The sequence below is a fragment of the Hordeum vulgare genome, chromosome 1H, assembly GCF_904849725.1.
Source record: "Hordeum vulgare subsp. vulgare chromosome 1H, MorexV3_pseudomolecules_assembly, whole genome shotgun sequence".
NCBI lineage: Eukaryota > Viridiplantae > Streptophyta > Magnoliopsida > Poales > Poaceae > Hordeum > Hordeum vulgare.
Genome location: NC_058518.1, coordinates 276,615,898 through 276,640,193, shown reverse-complemented (window position 1 = coordinate 276,640,193; position 24,296 = coordinate 276,615,898). Strand labels below are relative to the sequence as shown.

General features: G+C 44.3%; 1 protein-coding gene across 5 annotated transcripts; it reads right to left on the bottom strand.

Annotated features, from left to right (window-relative positions):
* Window positions 1-1,007: 1,007 nt before the first annotated feature.
* LOC123431075 (exportin-4) lies at window positions 1,008-24,084 on the bottom strand. Of its 5 annotated transcripts, none has more exons than XM_045114897.1 (32): window positions 23,804-24,079; window positions 22,968-23,055; window positions 16,720-16,828; window positions 16,527-16,625; window positions 15,976-16,018; window positions 15,267-15,338; window positions 15,081-15,176; window positions 14,748-14,981; window positions 14,496-14,679; window positions 14,231-14,342; window positions 14,056-14,142; window positions 13,641-13,779; window positions 12,617-12,707; window positions 12,437-12,499; window positions 12,242-12,351; window positions 12,030-12,137; window positions 11,668-11,741; window positions 10,745-10,820; window positions 10,220-10,438; window positions 7,809-7,880; window positions 7,250-7,321; window positions 7,092-7,156; window positions 6,904-7,006; window positions 6,710-6,841; window positions 6,448-6,591; window positions 4,079-4,186; window positions 3,945-3,995; window positions 3,178-3,255; window positions 2,818-2,931; window positions 1,981-2,177; window positions 1,796-1,865; window positions 1,008-1,685 (listed from the first exon to the last, which is right to left on the bottom strand). In XM_045114897.1, the coding sequence occupies exons 1-32, from the start codon at window positions 23,888-23,890 to the stop codon at window positions 1,497-1,499; spliced, it is 3,486 nt and encodes a 1,161-aa protein (XP_044970832.1). In that variant the 5' UTR covers window positions 23,891-24,079; the 3' UTR covers window positions 1,008-1,496. The 5 variants fall into 5 exon arrangements, with proteins under 5 accessions (XP_044970832.1, XP_044970842.1, XP_044970852.1 ...); XM_045114907.1 differs by having other exon boundaries at window positions 12,030-12,134; window positions 23,804-24,078; XM_045114917.1 differs by lacking the exons at window positions 1,008-1,685; window positions 1,796-1,865 and having other exon boundaries at window positions 2,092-2,177; window positions 2,818-2,869; window positions 23,804-24,082.
* Between the last annotated feature and the right edge of the window lie 212 nt (window positions 24,085-24,296).

Here is a 24,296-nt window from a genome sequence, read left to right as displayed (position 1 = left end):
TTTTCTCTTTTTAGATGATGACTATGATTGTTATTCTAGTACTACTGGTAGATTAGCATTAGTGCTGGGGTCTTTTTCAGATGATTAACGTTGGCGATTTAGGGGGGAGATCTCTGTCGGCGCCGGCCCAATGCCAATGGGAGGGAGGGGAAGGGGACTAGTACTTGTATTATTGTTTGTTTTATTATCTCTCCCTTCGCTGTCATGCTGCTGGTGCTGCAGTGCCGATGCGCGTATGGCCAATCAGCTTGGTAACGTGAGTCTTTCCTTTTGTTTCCCCATATGCCCTTTCGTTCTCTGCGGATATTTGGTACTCCCTGTTCCAAAATAACTGTCTCAACTTTATACTAGAGCTAGTACAAAGTTGTACTAAACTTAAAACACTTATTTTAGGACGGGGAAGTACTAGAGAAGACTTTTAGTGCACAAGACAACGCCATTTCGAAACGAGCCGGAGGAAACCCAACTGGCCAAGGCCGAGCCGGAGGGAATGGATACTCACGTTCTGAAACTGCCTGGTTGGTTTTCATCCACACTCCACGCACCGAATGTTAGACCAGAGATCTACCCATCCAGTCACCGACACGGGCATGCAGTCACCGACACGGGCATGCAGCCACCGACACGCAACAGCTTGCTCCACGGAACTCCATGGGATCCACACAGCAAGTGGTCATCAAAATCCACATATGCCAGCGTCACCGACTGGCGCAGCGACACAATGGTCCTCCGCGCCAGTTTTGGCATGATCATGTCCAAGGGAGTTATGGCGCCACCATAAAGACCACCCAAATTTGGTGAGTAAGGTTACAGATCTTTCAGCCATGACACTGCTGATCATTTCGATAGTTAGTTCCTGGCAAAAACAAACAAACAAAAGACTAGCAGGAATCCTAGGGCTCAGACGCTAAAAGCGAGCCCCAGCCGGTTGATAACATGTGCAGATGTGCTTGTTCAGTTGCTTTGTAAGAAGACATTTTACACGAAACAGCTGGGTTCCCACAGGATTCGAGGGAAAATTGAGCATTGCAAAAGCATGCCCCAGTGTTTCACGTTTCTGGGCGGACACAAGTTACGCACTACACGTTGTCGAATCCTTTCTTCTAAGCTGTATCTCCCACACATGTGGGAGAAGAGAACTGCTCCAATTGAGAACAGTCGCAACAAAATGACCTCCTTCTCCGTTTAAATGAAAATGCCCACCTTTTCTGTATGATTACATCCGAGTCCCAACTAAATTTACACGACGACGATCTCATGCCAGGGCATCCAATTCTCCACCGCCAAATGCAGCCACAGACACAGATCCTGGAACACGTCCGACATGTTCCCGCCAGTTCTGTTCGACTATCCCTTCAACACACAACGGCAAATGCGTTTTCAACCTCTAACGCCAGAATTCCTGCTCATGGCCCCGCCACACATGGACTCTACCACAACGGCGAAAAATCTTCAGGGGATCGACCAGACATCAATGCTTTCATGTAACTCCCCAACTACTTTATCTGCATGAAGCCCGAGACCTCGCCTAAGAAAACACGGAGATTTTTCCGGAATTTCTGCCTGTTTGGCCGGTCAAGCGTGCTTGAGAGATTGTTAGAACTTGTCAGGTTATGGAAAGCAAGTGACAGCCTTGATTTCACAGTCGGATTCTGCTCTTTCTCAAGCAACTCATGGACCAGTCTCTGCAGAGGGAGACGTGATGAGAACACATAGCAAAATAACAGAAGTTAAGCCTTGGTATTGTGCTTGATCTGATAAACTGCTAGCCTATTAGAGAAGTGGTGAAAAGGACCTGATATAACTCCTGTTCACAGAAAAGCAAAGGAAGCAAAGCATCTGCAGCAGAACCTGCTAGTTCCATTCTGCAACAGTCACATATATCAGATATGTACAACAATAAATAAGGTAAACGGACCAGCACTAAAAAATTAAGTTACAAGATCCTAAATCTACTCAATGTCGACGTGCGGAGCTCACCTAAAATCTTCAAACAGAAGTAGTTGCAGGAGAAGCCTCAAGAAGTGACTTGTTATGCTTTCCTGAAGTTTGCCATTCGATCCTTCAGATTCCATAACCTGCGAGCCAAGTCCTCCTCTGCCTCCAAGTCTTTCTTTGAAATGGTACGAGGCAAGGGCATTTACTGCTGCGAGACACCTCTCAACAACATCGCCATCCTGCAACAAGGAAAACACAAACCTAGCTATATCAGCTAAAGACTAGACTGTATTTCAAACATACAGAATGCACAACAATCACAATTGTTTCACATATTATATAGATCAAACAATATTTGTAAACATCACAAGTGACAGGCAAAAATACATCTGATTATTCATTGTAATCTGCCAGTTATATCCCATTTGAGAAAACAGAGGTTTTGTCCAGTAATCTTATAGCATACACCACACTTTCCATGATTTCAATACACTGAAGACTTACTCTGATCACCTTATATCAACCCAAGAATGATTGCACATTAAGGTGCTCACGGTAGCAAATTAGAAAGATATAGAAAGTTGAGCATAGGTTCATGGAGAATCCAGATGAAAGTCATTGGTAACAGAGGGTATTGTAGGCACTAGGCACGCCATATAACCAAGCAAGGTGCAGTTGCTACCAACTCAGTAGCTCACTGCAGTGAGTACTGCTTCTATTTGAAAATTTAAGCAAAAGTAGGACAAGCAGTAAATGCAGTTACGTGAAGGTGCAGTTGCTACCAACTCAGTAGCTCACTGCAGTGAGTGCTGCTTCTATTTGAAAATTTAAGCAAAAGTAGGACAAGCAGTAAATGCAGTTACGTGAAGATCCTCTTGCCTGATTACGCAGACCAAATTCAAGACTACCAGTAATTCTTCCAAAAGCATCCCTGTTTAAGTGAGCAACCTTCTCAGGGTACACTTCCAACAAGTGCGACATAAGTACAAAATACTGCAAAGAAACCAAATTACTTAGTATCATTTGATTGCCATTATATTATACTACTCCCTCCATTCCTAAATATAAGTCTTTTTAGAGATTTCACTAGGAGACTACATACGGAGCAAAATGAGTGAATCTAAACTCTAAAGTATGTCTATATACATCCGTATGTAGTTCTCTAGTGGAACCTCTAAAAAGACTTATATTTAGGAACGGAGGGAGTAGAAGAGAAATGGAAAAAAGGAAAAATCTTACATCACGACTGAGTTTAGGGTACTTGAGAAGATCCAAAGATATCAAGGGAGTCACAATATCAAGACCAACATAAATGACCTGCAAAAGTAACATTTGAGTTAATTTCAAACTAACTAGTAAATATAGTTAACTCTTGATGTGGACAACAGACAATACCCCTGGGTAAATGGTTAAAGTAAGACATGACAAATGTTCTTTAACCAAAACGCTTTAGTATTTTTCCTACAAAAACTTTCCTTCAATAACCTCAATGCTTCTGGTTCAAGACATGACAGATGTATGGCAACCATGTGTCCAATTGGGGGCTAAGCCACAAATACATAGCCTTGACAGATGTATGGCAATCATGTGTCTAATTGGGAGCTAAGCCACAAATACATAGCCTTGAATTTAACAAGGATTTCTTCAAGGCCATATTTCTGGCTCAAGTCCAGGATGTCCCAGCTGTGTCATTTCTTGCTTGTCAAATGCAAGCCCGTAGACAGGTGCAGCACTTAAAACTTCACAATGCTCCAATTGCATAACTGTAAGTAAAGGTTAATTGGCATATCGGTTACCTATCTGACCAATTTTTTCTGTGGTTTTGTGATCATGAGACAAGTAAATAGAGTTGGCTACCGATGGCCGAGGTAGAAAATTTTGTTTATGGAATTTCCTAAAGGTGACCAGTAACCACAAGTCCTAACAGTAAACAATCTATACACAACAATATGTACAGTTAGTTTTCTTAGAAGCAGAAAATACTGGAAAAACATCAAACGACGTACCTCTGCAATATCTGGGGAGCCTTCAATGTTGCTATCAGATAAGAAACCCACCTGCATTTGCCAACAGTGTCATTTAGTCAACCGGGGGATCTTCGGACAGACAATACATAACAGGGTGTAAGGGTGAAGGTTACCAAATCCTTTGAGCATATATTTGTTAAAAGCCGAAGCAAAGCACGCAGATCCTTGTACTTTTCGGATTGTGATTCACTTCGCAGAGTTGAAGAAAGCGAGAGCATTACCTAGGCAAAAGAGACAATAAGCAAGTCTTATAGAACATTCTCTGTAACATTGATGGCAACTGCATTGTCAGGAAGTTAATCCGTAACATTAATATATCACAAAAGTTATATTAAAAAAGAACAGAACCTCTGTTATGGTCGGGCTCCAGTATACACGGAGGAGGCCCAATAGTGGGCCGAATTAGGGGCTTAGCCCAAGTTATCTAGGGTTTAGGGGCTTAGCCCAAGTTATCTAGGGTTTAGTGGAGGCTGTCCTCCTATATAAACACATGTACCCCTTCCATAATAATCAGACAATAAACAGTTTTCTGTTGTCGTCTCCCTCAGGAGACGGGAGCCTAAAACCCTAGCCGCCCTGCCCTAGCCGCTGATCTCTCTCTCTCTCTCTCTCTCGCAGCGACGGCGCCCAGCCGCCGGCACCTGCGTTCCCCGCCTCGCCGTCCTCCCTTCCACCCCTACAACCTACGCCCGAGACCTGGTAGAACCCTAGCCTCTACCAACCTCATTTGCTTTGGTCCATATTACATTTGCCACAAGAAGTTTTTTTGTCAGCTTGCAGTAAGTAACATAAATTTGATGATCGTATGCAAATATTTACTGTCCTAACACATTATCTCCAATAGCACAATGATTGTTGACACGTTGTTCCCTTTAACTACATCTGGAAACAGAACAGACATGGAGCCCCTGCCCCCACGTCGCCTTCCTAGGGTGCCCCCCCCCCCCCACCCCCCCAAAAAAAGAGACAATATTTACTGTCCTAACACATTACCCCCCGCCGCCTGGCCCCAATTCGCACCCCCTCCCCGAGGCTCTGTTTGCTTCCCTCTCTTCCCCTGTGTGGATCCCGTCCTCGTCGAGTTTGGCTGTTCGGTGTAGCACAAAGCCTTCTCAAGCGCCGCACAGTGTCTCCTTTGGCGCCTCTTCCCCAGATCCGCTAGGCAGAGGCCCACATCCGGCCCTCCCGATTGAGGAGCTTGCCACCTCGCTTCGCCACGAGTGGGTGCTATCCCTGGAGGTCAGAGCCATGGCCTAGGGGGCCTTCAATCTCTCGTTCTCTCGCGCTCTATGTCCATGGGTAGGCTCCGGCTGCGGCAGCGCCCCAGATCCGGTAGGCAGAGGCCCAGATCCGCGCTCTATGTCCATGGGAATGTTCCTTTCTATCCATTTAAAAATTCCTAGCTAGCTTTTGTTCTTTTTAAAGAAAAACTACTAGCTTTTTTTGCGGAAAAAAAACTGCCAGCTAGCTTAGTGCTTTCAAGGAAAGTAGGCAGGGGTGTCTTGATTGAAACCGAACTTCAATTCCACCCAGCTCCCACGCGTTCCGCACCCGTTCGCCACTTTGTTCTCCACTATTCCAATTCCAGCAAACGAAGGCTATGTGCGTGTAGAAACATACATCTACAGGTCACTGTGTACAGTGGGTCGGCCGCCATCGTTGCATGCCAATGCCCACCAATATGAAGCGGATGATGGTTGGCTACAAATGACATGGATTGGAAAGGAGCAATTTTGGATTCAGGGGGCAAGGGGGCTAGGGTTTGGAGTTCGCACGAGTTGTGACATCAGGCGGCGATTGGAAGGGGAGGAGGTCTCAACCAGATATCAGTCCTGATCTCGCCTAATACAAGCAAGCATTTTTGCTTGCTACCAGTGATACTCCAGATTAATCTACTTGATGCTATTGTTACTTCTAAATTTGTTCATAGCATTATTTCTTTCCGTTTTACTTTCAAATTTAGCTGATGCATCTGGTCCAAATTTATTAATAATGTTATTTCTTCAAATCGGACTTTAAATTTCAGAATGAACTAATAAGCTCAACTAAGTTGACTCGGGATCACGTCTCATGTTCCAAATTGGCATCCTGAAAAACCATACCCTCAATCGATTCATTGTTCGACATGTTGTTCACTGTTCTGGAAGCTCACCGTTCATGCCAAATGACAATTGGTTGTCATGTTAAAATAGAGGGCGTGCATCTGTGAAGGGTCATGAGAATGCTTATCACATTAGAGACGTGTGTTATTGTTTGATCTCCCGTTGCAACGTACCGGCATGTTTGCTAGTAAACCCAAGACAACAAAGGGCACATGCCACATGTGCCATGCATGGCAAAAATGTATGGACCAGGCGTGTGAACACAGACCACCTTGTTAAACATGCACACGTGTGTATTTGAGAAAGGAATGTTAGCAGCATCAGTGTGGAGAAAATTTTCTGGCACAGAATAACACAGTAATAAGAATTCCTGTTCTTACCTTTCCAATATTATGAGAGGAGTATATCTGGAGCAGACGTAAGCAAAAGCTCATCAAAACTGATGTCTCCTTACCATCCAGGAATACAGCTTGACCATCAATGAAGTCAACCACGAACTTGAGTATCATGTATATGACTTCAGACTAAAAAAAAAAGAAACGTTATTCTAGGATCATCAAGGTTCTCATTCACATGTCTAAGCGTGATATGATTTTATCTAAAAACAATTGATAGGATGCATCAACAGATGAGCTACAATACCTGATTTTTGTACACCTCCAGAAGAGTCAAGAGTGAGTTCATCACAGTATGACCCATCTCAAACAAAACCTTTTGAGTGCGAGGCTGAGTAGCTCTAGCAGCTCCTCTTAGCCGTTCCAACAGGCAACAGACCTACAATTATTTCCCATTATACTAGCCTCAAAGAGCTTAAAGCAAATAACATGCATACTCACCATGTAGATAACATCTGGTTGATGTGCAACAGATTTAAGATCACTCCTACTAGCATTTTCTACTAGGCATCCTGCAACTGGTCCCATGAGGTCTCTCAAATACCTTTGTTGAAACCAACACAGGCTCTGTTAAATCTCACATATTTATTCATTATAAGATAACACACAGCGGCTCAAAATGGACTTACTGCACAGATGCTTCGGGATCTTTGATGCAGGAAGCTGCACATGCAAGTGTTTCTGCTAGAGATCTCTGTGAAGGTGTGGTAAGTGGTAACAAAAGCATAAGGTCTTCACAAACGAAAGCATAAGTTAAAACAGCATGGTGAGTGCATCTAACACTTACCTGTAAACGTCCACTCAATGAAAATAAAGAACGCCCACTTGCAAAAGCCCTTGTAAGGTCACGCCATGAATCCTAAGAAGGTATATAGTGTCGTGAAACATGAAGTAAGGGAAAACAGGGGGGGGGGGGGGGGGGGGGATGCCGATGGTGAAAGGAAAATCATATTTGTTCCATTGTATTAATATTTGATAACGTTTGTTAAACTATTAATAGTATCATAGGGTTCATACATAATTTATTTTGGCAAGTTTTGCTAGTCTTCTAGAGCCATGACAGATTCAGCAAAACCAACAACAACAAAGGTGGCTTGAGGTGCATCCACTTATACAAGCGTAAAATCCACTCTCACTATCACTATTCAATGGTATGCTGAGGAAAAGAATCTACAACCTGCACCAAGGGGCGTTTGGCTAAAACAAGCACACTATACCAATGGTGATAGAAATGCTACGAACATTTTTACCATGTGCAAAGTAAAATGTCCAACATATACTACAGAGCATGCAAATATTAGTATGATAACATAGGTTGTAGCTGTGGACTTGGATTTTGGACTTACCAACTGAACAACATAAGCACATGTGTGTTTCCGTCGAACAACTGAGGCAAGCAGTTTTTGGCATGTAAGTGTCTGATAACATGAAACAAATAATTAGGGATATCCTTCACTGCAGAAAGATGACTTTTTACATGTGAGCCATCAATAACAAATACTCCCTTTACTCACAAATTCTTGTCATTGTTGGAGGTATGTTCAAAATTAAACCTCTTGCCATTTGGAAATATTTCTAAATATTTGGTATTTAGCATTGAAAGCATGAAAAATGAACAGACTGTTAGGAAAGCAACTTATCTTTATTGAAGGCCCAAGGGGCATATATATATTACACATGACTTGAGGTGCAAGGAAAGTAAACATAGACTAATAAGGACTCCTAGACTAATAAGGACTCCTAGACTAATACTAATACTTCCTAACACCCCCCCTCAAATGCAAAGCGTATGCAATAGCATTGCATTTGAAGAAGTGTAATACTAAAAAAAATGATAATCCAAATCAGCGTCTTGAGAGTGTCGTCGTAGCATGAAGAGTCTTCAAAACTTGTCGAGTCGCCGAAGGAGAGAACGAAGAGATGGCACATCAGAGGTAGACACCGCATCACTTGAAGATACAAGATAAGTATCAAGAGAAGATGGGTTGTCAAAAGAAGATGGAACATCAAGAGGAAGACACCGAAGAGATGGCACATCAGAGGAAGACACCGCATCACTTGAAGATACAACATAAGTATCAAGAGAAGATGGGTTGTCAAAAGAAGATGGCACATCGAGAGAATAAAGCATTGCGCGAAAAATCATAGTCCACGACAACCATCGGCGAAAGAAGCTCGGCGGATAAGGCACGATGGACGTAGATCGACAATGCAAAAGAAGGCCAGAAAATCCTATAGAAAACAACAAGGGCAAATAGGCCACAAAAGTTGCTTAGAAAGGATCAGGACCGGAGAAAAGGCCGACGGACAAAGGTATGGTGGACTCGCATGACGTGATAACACAAAACATCGACGGATTTGGTGGGCGCAGCGGAAGAGAAAAAAAAATATCATGGCGGGTAGCGAGGGGATGCGTACTCAACCAGAACACTGTGCCCTCTTTTTTCAGAAGTCAACCATCCGGCTAAATCAGCAGAGGCCAGGATCGAGGCAATCCAAGACGTAGCAAACCAGGGGAGTTGAACTTTAGGGAGGACAAGCAGACCTGAGCAAGCAGATCAGAAGCCGGCCAAGTGCAGGACGCTTGAAGCCAGAGGGAGTTGCGCTGGTTGGTGAAGTGCGGGTCACAGCCTGATCCAGAGAAGGGTTGACCTGCAGGGCTAGGACGCATGCAGCTACAGCCGCTCCAGGCGGCCAGGCTGCGCGGCATCAGACGCCCGAGGACGTTCGCGAGCACGTCGCCGTGTAGCAGACCCGCCGGATCCATGTTTACTGGAGACTGCGCGCGCGGTGCAAAGGAACACGCGTGTAGGTTGACGAAGCCTGAAGGGGCGGCGGGCGTTGACCTGGATGAAGGAGCCCCCGGCAAATGGGTTCTCGGTGGCGAGCTCCGCGTAGCAGAAGGACGAGAGCAGAGCGGAGAAGCCCGCGGTGGCGTAGGCGAGCGGGATGGCGGGGCCGGCGTCGAAGCGGGCCTCCTGGCCGGTGAGCACAAAGACGCCGGAGCCGACGACGGAGCCGAATCCGAGGAAGGCAAGGTAGAGGAAGAGGTCGTTGCAGGACTCGACTCCCCGATGCAGTCCGTCTTGCACCAAGCGGGCGGTTCTGAGAAATCCATCCGATAGACGTGGAGCTCCCCTGGTCGGTCGACGCAGAATCCATGGAAGGCGAGATATGGACGCTCGGCCCGCCGCCGTCAGGATTCGAGGATCCGTCCAGGAGACCTGCCACGGAGTCCTGTAGCTCGAGGCTGGACCGCACGCACGGTAGGGAAGAATCGATCTGTTGGATCGAAGGAGAGGTGGGAAAAAAAACTATCAAGCGTGAGTTGCGGGACGCGGAGGAGACCTAAACCTAGGCTCTAATACCATGTTAGGAAAGCAACTTATCTTTATTGAAGGCCCAAGGGGCATATATATATTACACATGACTTGAGGTGCAAGGAAAGTAAACATAGACTAATAAGGACTCTTAGACTAATACTAATAGACTAATAAGGACTCCTAGACTAATACTAATACTTCCTAACACAGACTACTATACTTATGTAGTATTAAAGTTGTATTTCTTCATAGAACTAACATCTTGGAGACCATGAAAAGTCAAAAACATCATACGCTTCTAAATTTTGCACAGGCTTGTCACCGGTAGTTATTATTTATTAACATGACAAAACATATAGGCATGCAAGTGTACGCGCATGGGTAGACATAAAATTATGCAGTCTTGCAGGTTGATCAGTACAGGTGAAGGTTACCTGCAGCTCAATTTCGCCCTGATATGTCGTAAGTGCCACCATTGACATGAGAACAACAAAATCAAGAACAAGCTCCCCTTGGTTATTGTCCCACGCAAAACTGTTTAGCAGTTTTCTAGAATGTTGGGATCCATGGTTACCCACACTGTCAATTTCTCTACTCACATCAAGAGGTACTAAATAGGTCGCAACCCATCTGGCCAGGAACCAAATCACCGCCTACCAACAACCACAAACAAGTTAGGGGAAGTTCGTTGTCTTAGAAAAACGACAAGTCCAAAAATGTATAGACCAGCTATCTAAAGAATACAAAGCCGACGGGCAAGTTGAGATATATTAGTACTTGTGGTACAATAAGTAAACTAGATAATATCCCTTAAAGGCAACAAAAACACTTACGACATTTGGGAATGGAAATAACAGGTCCAACGAACTGTGCATAGCAAAATAATACTATAGCTCTCATCCAAAGCAAAAAAGGAAATAGAATAAGGTGAAGGTGACAGGTAACAGTACAAAAATTACCTCCATGAGCCGGGGACTGAAGTACCTCCCTCTAATTCCTGGGTCTAGACATTGCCTTGAAAAATTTATTATAGACCTACATAAACAGAGAGTCAACAGATCATGTTGTATCACAACTGAAACCCAGTAGCTTAAATCTTGGACAAATAGGCCTAAATTTACATTACCAATGGAGTGGATAAAAATCCGGTTATAAAACACAGATATTTAATGTGAGGTCTTGATAAATATGTTTCTGAATACCATAGAAGCCTTGTGTTACCTTGGGCATGCAGATGCTTTAACTTATTTCTAAAAAAGGGCAGCCCGGTGCACGTAGCTCCTGCTTGCGCAGGGTCCGGGGAAGGGTCCGACCACTTTGGGTCTATAGTACGCAGTCTTTCCCTACATTTCTGCAAGAGGCTGTTTCCAGGACTCGAACCCATGACCTCATGGTCACAAGGCAACAGCTTTACCGCTGCGCCAAGGTTCCCCTTCTGCTTTAACTTATTTCTAAAATCTAATTAAATGGTATACATAGTTGCATAAAAGGGAAAGCATTTGGCATTATGACTCGTGAAAACAGGAAATATAATTTTTAGGACCGCAACTCGGTGTCGAATATTTCTATACTACTCCCTCCGTTCCTAAATATAAGTCTTTTTAGAGGTTCCACCAGAAAACTACATACGGATGTATATAGACATATTTTAGAGTGTAGATTCATTCATTTTACTCCGTATGTGGTCCCCTAGTGGAATCTCTAAAAAGACTTATTTAGGAGCGGAGGGAGTACATGACAAAGCTAGCATTTTTTATAAATCAAAACTGGTTCTGAAACTCTTACGTTGATGACATAATACATTAAGGTATAAGATCAGAAGTTTAGCGTTTTCTACCAAACAGGTGGCTCTGTCAAGTGACCAATAGGCAAAGATTATTACCATGACAATGTAACTACAGGATGTTGAGCTACTTCAACTACATTGGTGAATCCAGCCTGCAAAGCTTCAGGAATCTGTAAAAAAAATGACTAATAGTGAAAACTTTGAGAGTTATGGTATTTATCTTAGCTGATAGGAATAAACACAATAATAATATGTAAGAGCACAGTGCATTCAGTGCAGCATTTTATGTTTTATACAATATACTTAATGATAAATCAAGCACCATATGTTATAAGAATTGAAGCCACTAACACAAGTTGAATTTGACGATTGCAGGAACTATGAGAAGATGGAACTGCAAATAGTTTATACAGAATTGAAAACACAAGTAAAAAAGAAGGAAGCTTTGAATTATTTACAAGCAGTGTTTCTCCTTCGCCTGAGTCAGTTAGGACATGACTGGTAATCAGCAACAGCCAATACAGCTCCTCCAATGTTCGAGTGGGATCATTTTCGACATCTCTCTGCTAAGAAGAGTGTTACACGTATCATGGAAGGAAGGTTATTATGGCAGGGACGCATAGGTAATTTCAAACCAAGATAAGGCACAAGATGAAGCTAACAAGGAGACCTGACTTAGCCGTGCAAATCGCTCAGAAAATAGTTGCTCAAGAAAGGGTATGGTGGTGTCAGCAGCTGCTCGTGCAATCAGAGCGTACAAGGCCAACTGCTCATCACGCTCTGGACCAAACAGAACTTCATTAGTATAAAGGATTTCCGAAGAGGAGGGTGCTCGGAGAAGTATTTATTAAGAAATTTAGCATACTTGAAACAGAAACATGAAAGTATTCAGCATCATCACTATCCTCAAATGCAGAATCAGCAGCAGCTACATAAAAGAAAAGAAGTGCAGTCAGTATGCAGCAGGAGATGAGAGCAGCAGATGAAGTACTCTATATGCATAAGTATAAATGTCGAGGGTAACTTCAAATGAAAAGGTACGTACCCTTCAAATGTGACTCCACAATTATCTTAAACAAACTTGAAGCTGCAAGTGCTCCGTCAGCTGACATAGGACTTTTATCAGCACAAGCTTCCTGCGTATAAACAGGATTGAAATGAATCCTATGCAGTAATTAATGGAATGGCAGAATGACTTATATTAACCAAGCGAAGTACCTAATCTTGTTACGTATATTGGACAGCATGCAATAAAAATCAAGTGATAGTTAATTTCATTTTCCATGTACCAAATAAGGTAAGCCTTTTTTATCAGCAAGCAAATCTGAACCCAAGCACTTCCATGCCCCATGCTTCCAAGGAAATTGACGATAACAATGAAGCAACTTTTATTTCCCTATAGGAAGGGAATATGCGGCTATGACATTGCTGACGGGAAGTTTGCATCTTATACATAATCAGGTACATGCTCTACAAAGTCAAGTAACTTGTAAAGCACAAAGAATTGCCAGCTTTTTAAGGGAAGAGATGCTACTGTTTCCATATAAGTACATATGTACTCAGCATGTTAACATGCACATACCTTTACCAAACAAACATGCGTATACCAAAGCATTAAGCTATTTATCATTAAGTATATTGTATAAAGAGTAGTACAATTATCACTCTAACCTCTTTCCCGTGAAAAAAAAAACTCCTCAGTGCTGCTGAGTGATGAACACGTGATAACCGGTCACAGTGGTCAAATTCTCTGCTCTAACGTGCACAGTGAACAAAAAGGATTTACGTCATAATTTAACATGCATAACTTGCGTCTGATCAGGGTAAGACTTGGCACCAAATGATGCCCGATAAACATTAAAAAAATCTTGCGTAGACCTAGAAGAGAGAGCCATAAGCTTCATTGGAATAATATATGCGACTAACAAGAAGTAGAGAAAGAAACATCATCACTAGCCGACAACTATATCACAAAGAAATATTGAACGGAGATTAGGAATGAGCACTGGATTAAGGAAGTTGCATAAATAGGTATACACATATTGTGAAGCACAGATCAATGACAATACCCCCAGAATAACATTCCATGTTTCTAACAATATATCTAGAGCATCTGAACCCCAGGTTTCTTCTTCATTCTGGTTATCCAGAACAGACTTGACAGCTTCAGATGTCAAAGCAGAAAGCAGGTTAACTGTGCCATATTGCCTGCAAGCAAGTCCATATAACAAGAAATTGGTAAGTAAAATCCTATCTGGTAAACAAATGGTATAAACAGAACCCTGAAGCTTGAAGGTACTAACATAACTTTTCAATCTATTATGTGTTTATTAATACAAAAGATAATCGTTGAACTTACGATGTACTCCCTCTGTAAACTAATATAAGAGCGTTTAGATCACTACTTTAGTTATCTAAACGCTCTTACATTAGTTTACGGAGGGACTACTGCCTTATAAGAAAAAAAAAATGTGCATAACTAACCTTATCGATTTCAGGAGGTTGTCAAAAAGTGAGCTACTAGTCAAAGATGCCACTGAAAGCAGGACATGGCAACCATCTATGAACTCACTGCACAAATATTAAATCATAATTCCATTAATATTTTTTAACGTTTGCTCAGATTCAAGGAACATCATGATCATAGTTCTTGCACAACCTTTCACTTCCTCCATTTCGAATTGATTCCGCAATGACATTTGGAGGTTCAATCCACAAGATAACAGCGGATAGTATGTGCATAAAGTGTTCAATTTGTGCATCTCCATTATCTGAAAATAGAGGACAAAGAAGTTATTGAGATGATCGCTAACATATTTTGCTCATTTGCTGGTTGAGATAACATTAAGCAGCTTTTCATGAACATCAAATTTGTACAACATGGGAACCAATACAAACAATGAGTGTTTGAAATGCGCACATACCATTAGGAAAAACAGCGCCTGCCAAGGAGCATAATTGCACTATGAGCTGTCTGCAAGAGACAGCAATAGGAGAGTCACCCCATAGTGTGTCATATGAGTACTTCTGGCGCAGGGTAGTATAGAAGTTCAAAACCCATGTAGTATGTGCACTTGATATAAGAATATCAGTCCACGAAGACCCTGGCTACAATAGAAAATGTAACCATTTATCAGATGAACTGAGCAAGGATATAAATAGCTCAAAGACTGTACCTTCACCAATGAACGTTCGAATTTCCTCAGATTTATGGCATCGCTCCTCAAACCAGATTTTATTTTGGCATCTAAATTCTCATGTTCCAAAGTTGGCTTGAAGCTCCAGCTTAAAATTTGAAGCATGAGGCGCAATGCCGCCGAACATGCTTTCTCCTCGGGTATAGTTACATTTGAATTCAAGACTTTGTCTGCGGTGTTGAATACAGCAGCTTGTGCCCAGCCATAGAAGTCCTTGCAACAGGAAATGGCACATCAGAACAATGATAAAAGCAGTTTAGATGACATGGAATAGCCGACATTATTCTCATGTGAAAAAAAATATGGTTCCACCTTCAGAAACTTCACTTCAAGTGACAATTGGCATTGGTCATGGAACTCCTTAGGCAGGCCCATAGAAGAAGCAGTTGAAGGGGAAAACTCTGAAACCTAGCTCAAACATGAAATTTGATTCTAACTCAGTTGGAACGGACAAGAAATTCGGAGAAGCAAGCACATCAGCCTACATGAACAGCATACCAAGGTTTCTAAGAAGTTGATCCCAGCAAACTGTCTATTAGGCCCATGCATGCCCCGGATGGACTGTTCAACCTAAAAATGGTATCAAACAATAGGTCAGCAAACAAAACGAATGGGAAATTGAAGTGATCAAAATTGTAAGACAAAACAATTAGGAGTAATACAGAACATGGTTATGAAAAATAAAACATAGATTCGGCAACCAATAAATACTAGTGCGATTTAAAGCTATATGTTTGCTTATGAGGGTGAAATTAAACATTATCTCAATCATTCATCTAACTGTCCCATTTAGAAGCTATACCAATTTCGATTACTTCCTGTACATATAGTTCATTCCAGCATCGCCAATTTATGAGAAAATGAAATTTGGATGTCCCTAGTGTAGAGAGATCCACAATTGCCAAAGGCCAAAAAGCTTAGGCTATACATCATTGTCTATTTAGCTGGCCCAAAAATATGCACAGTAGGATACTCTTACTGTTTTCTTTCCAAAATATATTTTTGCTGGCCCACGTATGAGTTATACCAAATTACCTATTTCGATTTCTTGCTGTACATGTATTTCAGTCCAGCATTGCCGATTTATAAAAAGATGAAATTGGATGTCTCCCGTTTAGAAAAACCCATGACCGTAGAAAGCCAAAAAACTTAGGCCCTACATCATTGATGAGGCTGTAGCTGTCTAACTGTTGAGCGAAAGTTGTACCTCAAAGAAGATAGCACCTTTTTCTTGGTCCGGAAACTCAAGCCTGCAAAGCATGTATTCCATATCAAAACATCTAAATTTTGAGTGTCAAATCTTCAAACAGTCAATTGCCTCGAAGCACACTATAGAGCAGAAAATTCATTTGAAATAAAATAATTATCTATACACGCATCCTCTTGAATAGCCACCTTTTTGCATCTAATCATCATGGATGACATCGTACAACCCAACCACCCAGAAACCATAACTCTTGATGCAGACATAAGCTAAATAGCTAACTTTTTTTTACTACCAGGAATATATAAGTATTCAGTCCCTTATTGCACTAATTCTTCTTTATGAAGGCTGCATCACTCTAAAAAGAATCATAACCAACCCAGCAACCCAATGAACGAAAAAATATGCACAAATGGATATTTATGCAGCAAATAAACAGATAAATAGAAGCTACAACTACGAAGATTCTAGTACAAAGAGGCATAGTGCCATAAGCAAAAGATACATTCGCGACTACACTAGCATAGTAGTAAGCAGAAAAGTAAAAAACTAACCAGCCTCTTTTTAGTAACCTAGCTGCCACAGCAGAAACTTTTGATTGCACGTAGCCATCAGGGGAACCTGCATGCTCCATAACGTAGTTCAAACAATATCTACAACATTCGGAGAACTATATTAAACACAAGTTTCTTTTGTTGCAATCATCGCACATTAAATACAAGCTTAGAAAACTCCCAAAATACTCACAGTATTAAGCTTCTTTTGTTGTCATCTGTTAAAATTCCCCACTCCCTTATTGCAGCATCACCAATTGCTCCAGCAGCTTGGAATCTTGCATTTGGCATTAGGGATGTCTCTGGGAGAATCGTAGAGGAAAATTGTTAATTTCAGCTCACCACGGTTTTAAATGGCATAATAGAAATATATGTCGCTATGCACCCCTGTAATTCTATAAAGTTCTTTAGATTTGGACGAAACATGAACAGATTAGTTAGTTTGATCACTGAAACAACAATATGCATATGACAACTTTCATTGGAGATTGTCAATTTTACATTCATACAATGAGACTCGTGCTTCTATCTCCTCCTGGCCTGCTCCCGCAATCCCCGTCGAAACTCTGCCAGGAGCGATCTCGCCGGATCGAACAGGGCCACCAGCCGCAGCGGATCCTCCCGCTCCAGCCAGCCGCCAGGACGCCTCGCTTGATTCGTTCCAGATCGACGCAATCCAGCCGCCAGGACGCCTCGCTCGATTCGTTCCAGATCGACGCGTGTTGCGTGTGTTTCGTTCCAGATCGACGCGCCACCTCCCGAGCGTCCCTGTTGCCGATCTGGTGGATCCCACCAAGTCCCGACGCGCCTCTGCCAGGACGCCTCGCTCCTCCAGGTCAACATCCTGCTGCGCCTCACCCTGGTGGATTTGTTCCAGATCGACGCGCCGCCGCGCCTCGCCCTGGTGGATTCGTTCCAGATCGACGCGCCTCACCTCCCGAGCGTCCCTGCTGCCGATCCGGTGAATCCCGATCTGGTGGATCCCGATCTCGCCGCGTCCCTGCTGCCGGTTGACAGATTCCTAGGTTGACCGCGTTTCCAAAAAAAAAAAAGTCTTCATCATCAGCATCAGGCTACATTACTGTTCCTCGTTGTCCGGTGATCTTTGATGGCACTAACTACACTGAGTTCACTGGCTTCATGCGCATTCACATGCGTGGCCTCCGCATGTGGGGTTTTCTTTCTGGCGAGGTCTGTTGTCCGCCATGTCCGGTTCCTCCCGTGGCTCCAACTCCGCCGACCCCACCGGCTCTTGCTGCGGATGCTCCTCAGGCTGCGAAGGATGCGCCTAAGCTTGCTGATGAAGCCGCTGTGAGTGCTTGTGATGTGAAGGTTGTGGCTTATGAGGAGGCTCTTTAGGTGTATCGTGCTGCTCTGACTGTTTACACCCAGTGGCTTGATGATGATGCTCGTGCTGCAGCCGTTCTCACTGCTAGTGTTCTGCCTCAGTTTGCTTCTGAGTTTCTGGGCCTTCCTACTGCATCTAAGATGTGGACCCGCCTTCGTCAGCGCTATAAGCCCTCTGGTGATGCCTTATACCTCTTTGTGATTCGTCAGGAGCATGCTCTTTAGCAGTGTGACTCTACTGTTGATGACTTCTATGCACAGAGTTCTGCTATCTGGCGCCAGCTCGATTCTCTCCGCACTGCTGGTTGTCGTACTTGCCCCTGTTGCCAGGCTGTCCAGGCCAACTTGGAGTTTCACCGCGTCTACGAGTTCCTTTCTCGGCTCCGTAAGGAGTTTGAGCCCCGGCGTGCTCAGCTGTTTGCTCGTGGCCGCATTTCTCTCATGGAGGCGCTTTCTGAGATTCGTGCTGAGGAGACTCGCTTACGTGATGCTGGTTTGCTGGAGGTTCCCTCGGTCCTTGCTGCTCGGGCTCCTTCTACGCCACCTGCTGCACCGACCCCTTCTCGCTCGAGTGCGAGTGCTCCGCCGCTCTTGCCCACTCCTTCTGGAGGCTCAGCTCGCCCCCGTCCACATTGCGGTTACTGCAACAATGATGGTCATATTGAGACCCAGTGTTACACGAAGAAGAAACACCAGCGCAAGGCGCGATCATCATCTTCAGAGGCTTCGTCATCTACCTCGACAGCTTCAGCCATCACTTTGACTGAGCAGGATATTCTGAGACTTAAGCGTCTGCTCGCTGCTTCAGGTTCTTCCTCAACGTGTATTGCTGGTTCTGTGACTGAGGCTTCCCGCACTGAGCAACCACCTTCTACACAGTCAGGTACATCCCCATGGGTTCTGGACTCTGGAGCTTCCTTTCATGTCTTCTAATTCTTCCACCCTGTCCTCTCTTCGATCGCTTGATTCTCCTGTTCATGTCCTCACCGCTGATGGTACTCCCCTTTCTGTCGTTAGTAGAGGCAATCTTACCACTCCTTATTCTGTTCCTGATGTTGCTCATGTTCCTCGACTTACCATGAATCTGTTTTCCGCTGGTCAACTTGCTGATTCTGGTTGTCGCGTCATTCTTGACCTTGACTCTTGTTCTGTCCAGGACCATCGCATGCATACTCTGATTGGGGCTGGTCCTCGCCGCCGTGATTCTCAGGGTCTTTGGGAGTTGGACTGGCTTCATGTTCCTTCCGCTGCCCACTCTATCGCCAAGTTCTTCCGCCTTGGTCGCCTCGGCTACTGGTTCCTTCCAGCAGTGGCATCATCGACTTGGTCATCTATGTGGTTCTCGTTTGTCGTCGTTAGTTCGTTGAGGTCTTCTGGGGTCTGTCTCAGGAGATGTCTCTTTAGAGTGTCAGGGTTGTCGTCTTGGCAAGCAGATTCAGTTACCATATCCACATAGTGAGTCAGTGTCTAAGCGTCCTTTTGATTTAGTTCATTCCGATGTATGGGGTCCGGCTCCCTTCGCTTCGGAAGGGGGTCATAAATACTATATTATTTTCATTGATGACTTCTCTCGTTACACATGGCTTTATTTCATGACTTCTCGTAGTGAGGTGTTGTCTATTTATAAGCGTTTTGCTGCCATGGTTCATACTCAGTTCTCTTCTCCCATTCGTGTGTTTCGTGCTGACTCTGCTGGTGAGTATATCTCTAAGATGTTGCGTGGTGTTCTTACTGAGCAAGGGACTCTCTCTCAGTTCTCTTGTCCTGGTGCTCACGCTCAGAATGGCGTGGCTGAGCGCAAGCATCGTCATCTTCTTGAGACAGCTCGTGCATTGATGATTGCTGCCTCTCTCCCGCCTCATTTTTGGGTTGAGGCCGTCTCCACCTCCACCTATCTCATCAATCTCCAGCCTTCCGCCGCTCTACAGGGTGGTGTTCCTTTCAAGCGTCTTTTTGATCGTTCTCCCGATTATTCCATGCTTCGCTTGTTTGGTTGTGTTTGCTATGTTCTTCTTGCCCCCCGCGAACGCACCAAACTGACCGCTCAGTCTGTTGAGTGTGTCTTCTTAGGCTATAGTGATGAGCATACGGGCTATCGTTGTTGGGATCCTATCAGTTGTCGGATGCGTATCTCTCGGGATGTGACTTTCGATGAGTCTCGTCCCTTCTACCCACACCCATCTTCCTTGACTTTTTCAGTGGAGGATATCTCTTTCCTCACTTTTCCTGATACACCTATCACATCCGTCGAGCCTTTGCCGCTTATTCGTTCCGCTCCCTCTGCTTCTCCACCTCCAGTCGATTTGTCGCCACCATCTTCCCCGGTCTCCTCGCCTAGCATGTCACCGGATTCTCCACCTTCCTCTCCGGTGCCTTCTTCGTCACCACTCCCCCATTCTACCTTGGCGATTCCTCCTCCCATTGTTCCATCTTTTCCTCAGTGTTACACTCGTCGTTCACGTCATGTGGATGCATCTGTGGATGTGTCCTCATCCTCGTCTCAGCCTACTTATGGCTTGCGTTCTCGTCCTCGTCCGCCTGTTGATCGTTTGGATTTTCCACCGCTGGTGCTGTCGTTCTTGAGTCGACTTCTTATCATGAGGTTGTTGTTCATCCTGAATGGCAGTTTGCGATGGCAGAGGAGATTGCTGCTCTTGAACGCACTGGTACGTGGGATCTTGTTTCCCTTCCTCCCGGAGTCCGTCCCATTACTTGTAAGTGGGTCTACAAGGTTAAGACTGATGGTTCTCTTGAGCGTCACAAAGCTCGTCTTGTGGCTCGTGGCTTTCAGGAGGAGCATGGCGTGATTATGATGAGACTTTTGCTCCTGTGGCCCATATGACCACTGTTCGTACACTTCTTGTCGTGGCCTCTGCACGCCACTGGTCTATCTCTCAGCTTGATGTTAAGAATGCTTTTCTTAATGGTGAGCTGCGTGAGGAGGTGTGCATGCACCCACCACCTGGGTATTCTGTTCCTGACGGCATGGTATGTCGTCTTCGTCGCTCTCTCTATGGCCTTAAGCAAGCCCCCTGTGCCTGGTTTGAGCGCTTTGCCTCTGTGGTTACTGCCGCTGGTTTTTCAGCCAGTGCTCATGATCCAGCATTGTTTATTCATCTTTCTCCTCGTGGTCGGACTCTTCTTCTTCTCTATGTTGATGACATGATCATCACTGGGGATGACCCCGAGTATATTGCCTTTGTCAAGGCCCGTCTTAGTGAGCAGTTCCTTATGTCTGATTTTGGACCTCTTCGCTACTTTCTTGGGATTGAAGTCTCTTCTACCTCTGATGGCTTTTTTATATCCCAGGAAAAGTATACCCAGGATCTTCTTGCTCGGGCTGCTCTTACTGACGAGCGCATTGTTGAGACTCCCATGGAGCTCAATGTTCACCTCTGTGCTACTGATGGTGATCCCCTGCCTGATCCGACGTGTTACCGTCATCTTGTTGGCAGTCTTGTGTATCTAGTTGTCACTCGTCCGGATATCTCTTATCCGGTTCATATTCTGAGTCAGTTCGTCTCCGCTCCCACATCGGTTCACTATAGTCATCTCCTTCGTGTTCTCCGATATCTTCGGGGCACGATCTCTCATCGTCTATTCTTTCCTCGCTCCAGTTCTTCACAGCTTCAGGCCTATTCGGATGCTACGTGGGCTAGTGATCCTTCAGATCGCCGCTCAGTTTCTGCTTACTGTGTTTTTCTTGGTGGTTCTCTCATTGCCTGGAAGACGAAGAAACAAGTTGTAGTTTCCCGTTCGAGTGCAGAGGCTGAGTTGCGAGCGATGGCTCTTTTGACGGCAGAGGTTACTTGGTTACGGTGGTTACTACAGGATTTTGGTGTTTCTGTCACTACACCGACTCTGCTATTATCTGACAGTACAGATGCTATTAGCATTGCGCGCGATCCTGTGAAGCATGAGCTCACCAAGCATATTGGTGTTGATGCTTTCTATGTGCGCGCTGGTGTGCAGGAACAGGTTATTGCTCTTCAGTATGTGCCTTCCGAGTTACAGCTGGCGGATTCTTTTACGAAGGCCCAGACTCGAGCACAGCATGGCTTTTATCTCTCCAAACTCAGTGTTGTTCATCCACCATGAGTTTGAGGGGGGGTGTTAGAGTTCTAATATAAGTCATGTACCCCTTTGTATTTATCCCGTTGTATAAGGGGTTTCCTGCATATAGTCCAACACATGTACATGTATATATATCGGCCTATGGCCTCATGGGAATAAAAGTTGCTTATTCCTAACAGATTTGACATGACACTTCAAGCGAACTAGCACCCACTTGACTTGAATTTTTGCTAGCAAGCGATATATCAAATAGTAGTAAGTTAGCATAGCTTCCAGAGACCAAAGATCTTTCAGGAATTACACGACAAGTGCATTTCTAGGAAACTACAGAGTACACACAAAAAAAGGGACAAACACGATGCTAGAAGCTCCCACGCCAAGTGGGGCCTAGGGAAGGAATGAGGCAAGCCTTATCCCTGTACAGTGCAATGCAGAGAGGCCGCGTCGAACCCAGGACCTCTTAGCACAAGTGGGGAGTACTTCACCACTATGCCAGGCATGTCCTTCTAAACTACAGAGTACACAAAGCCAGCAAAAAACTACATAAAGCTTAAGCATAGCATTTTATTAAAAAAATGATAATAGACATATTCTCAAAATGGCCTTGGGCAACTCGAGAAACATAGACACCTAGAGGTCCACAACTTCAGAAACTTGGATTGCCATTACATAACAAAACAATCTCTCTTCCCACTAGATCAATTCACTTTAATGGTCAGTGCAAGTACAGCTGGCATAAGCTAATCACAGGAAAAACAACTAACAGATGAATTTATGATTTGGTCTACAAACTGCATTTGAAGATGAGATGAAGGGCATTTGCAACATTGGTTCCAGTTGATTCGTGTTTTAAATATAAGAAAGAGAAACTGTACAGGACAAAGATTAAATAGTCGGACAATCCTGCTAATATGAGAAGTCATAGATCCTACTAAGCAATCCGCAAAAACTGAGGATATCTTAAGCCTTATCGAGAATTGACTCCAGTTCTTTGTTGTGTGCAGCTAAACGACAGCATACCAAGAATAAATCTGCATGCTTGATAAGGCATCAGAGATGAATGGAGTGAACTCAGAACTTTTTCCGCTTCAGCCGGATTCATGTGCACCTGTAAAAATCATGCAGACGTCAAAAGATTATCTCCTGAGTGAAGTTCATGGAAAATGGATGAAACATCTCTAGCAAGGAAAATGGCTCTATGTTCATTCAATGTCCCCTGGCATAGAAAATCACATACTCAAAATCTACAATAGCAAACAAAAAAAAAGTATAAAACTCACCAAAGTGGCAATTCTATAAAAGGGGATCCCCTCGCCAGATCAACATGAAAACACCTATTAGCAGCCCCACTGCCGATTTTAAGAACTCTCACTAAAGACCAGTATAACCTTCGGTGCCAACTGAACTGTGCCTTTGCTTTACTCGATGAGGCATCAGAATATCTCACCTGACTGAATAATTCAGAGGCGCCTAACCCCCTAAATTAAGTAACGACTCTAAAGCACCTAATCCTCGTCGACAGTGCAGTAAAAAAAAAGGATCCCCTTACCAAATCCGCACGGGAACACTGATCAGCAGCGCAAGAGATGCGCAGCAAGCACTGATCGATGGTTCAGTTAAGGGAGGAGAAAAACAAAATGCCACAGCATCTACACGAACCAAGCACTTCCTCCATCAAATGACGTCAAAAGCACAACAAACTAGAGCAGAAGCCCACTGCCCACATGCGGACCAAATCTACGCCGATACACCGACGAAATACAGAGCGCTAGCCGCGGGAAGGGACAGAGACGCTGAATTTAGCAGGGAGATAACGTCGCGAGCGTCCGCAGCAGCGGGCTGGTGAGGGCCCTGACCTGGATGAGGGAGCAGGCCTGCTCGATGGCGAGCATGGTGGCCTGGAGCTGCTGCGGATCGGGGACGCCGCCCGGGAAGCCCTGCATGGCGGCGGCTACTGCTGCTTCCGATCGCAGCGTCGGTATGCTTGCTCTTGGGTCCCGGCGGTGGCCTAGGGCTTCAGGCCGCCAGGCGTGGAGGAATTTGGGGTGGGAGCGAGGCGGAGGCCGAAGTGGAGAGCCGAGAGAGAGCGGCTGATGGTTTTCCTTGGGTTTGGGGGCGGAACAGAGGCGACGAGTATAATTAATCAATTTAACTCGAATCGAAATGTTTACAGCTTTTTAGGGCTTTTGTTTGGTCAAAGTGATTCTGTAGGGTTTTGTAGGATATACTTATATACAGGGTCCTAAGGGTATGTGTAAGGATTCATAAGATAATTTTATTTTAAGTCTTGTACACCTGGAACTACTTCCTTAGTTTTTTTAGATGTTTCACTAGAAGACAACATACGAA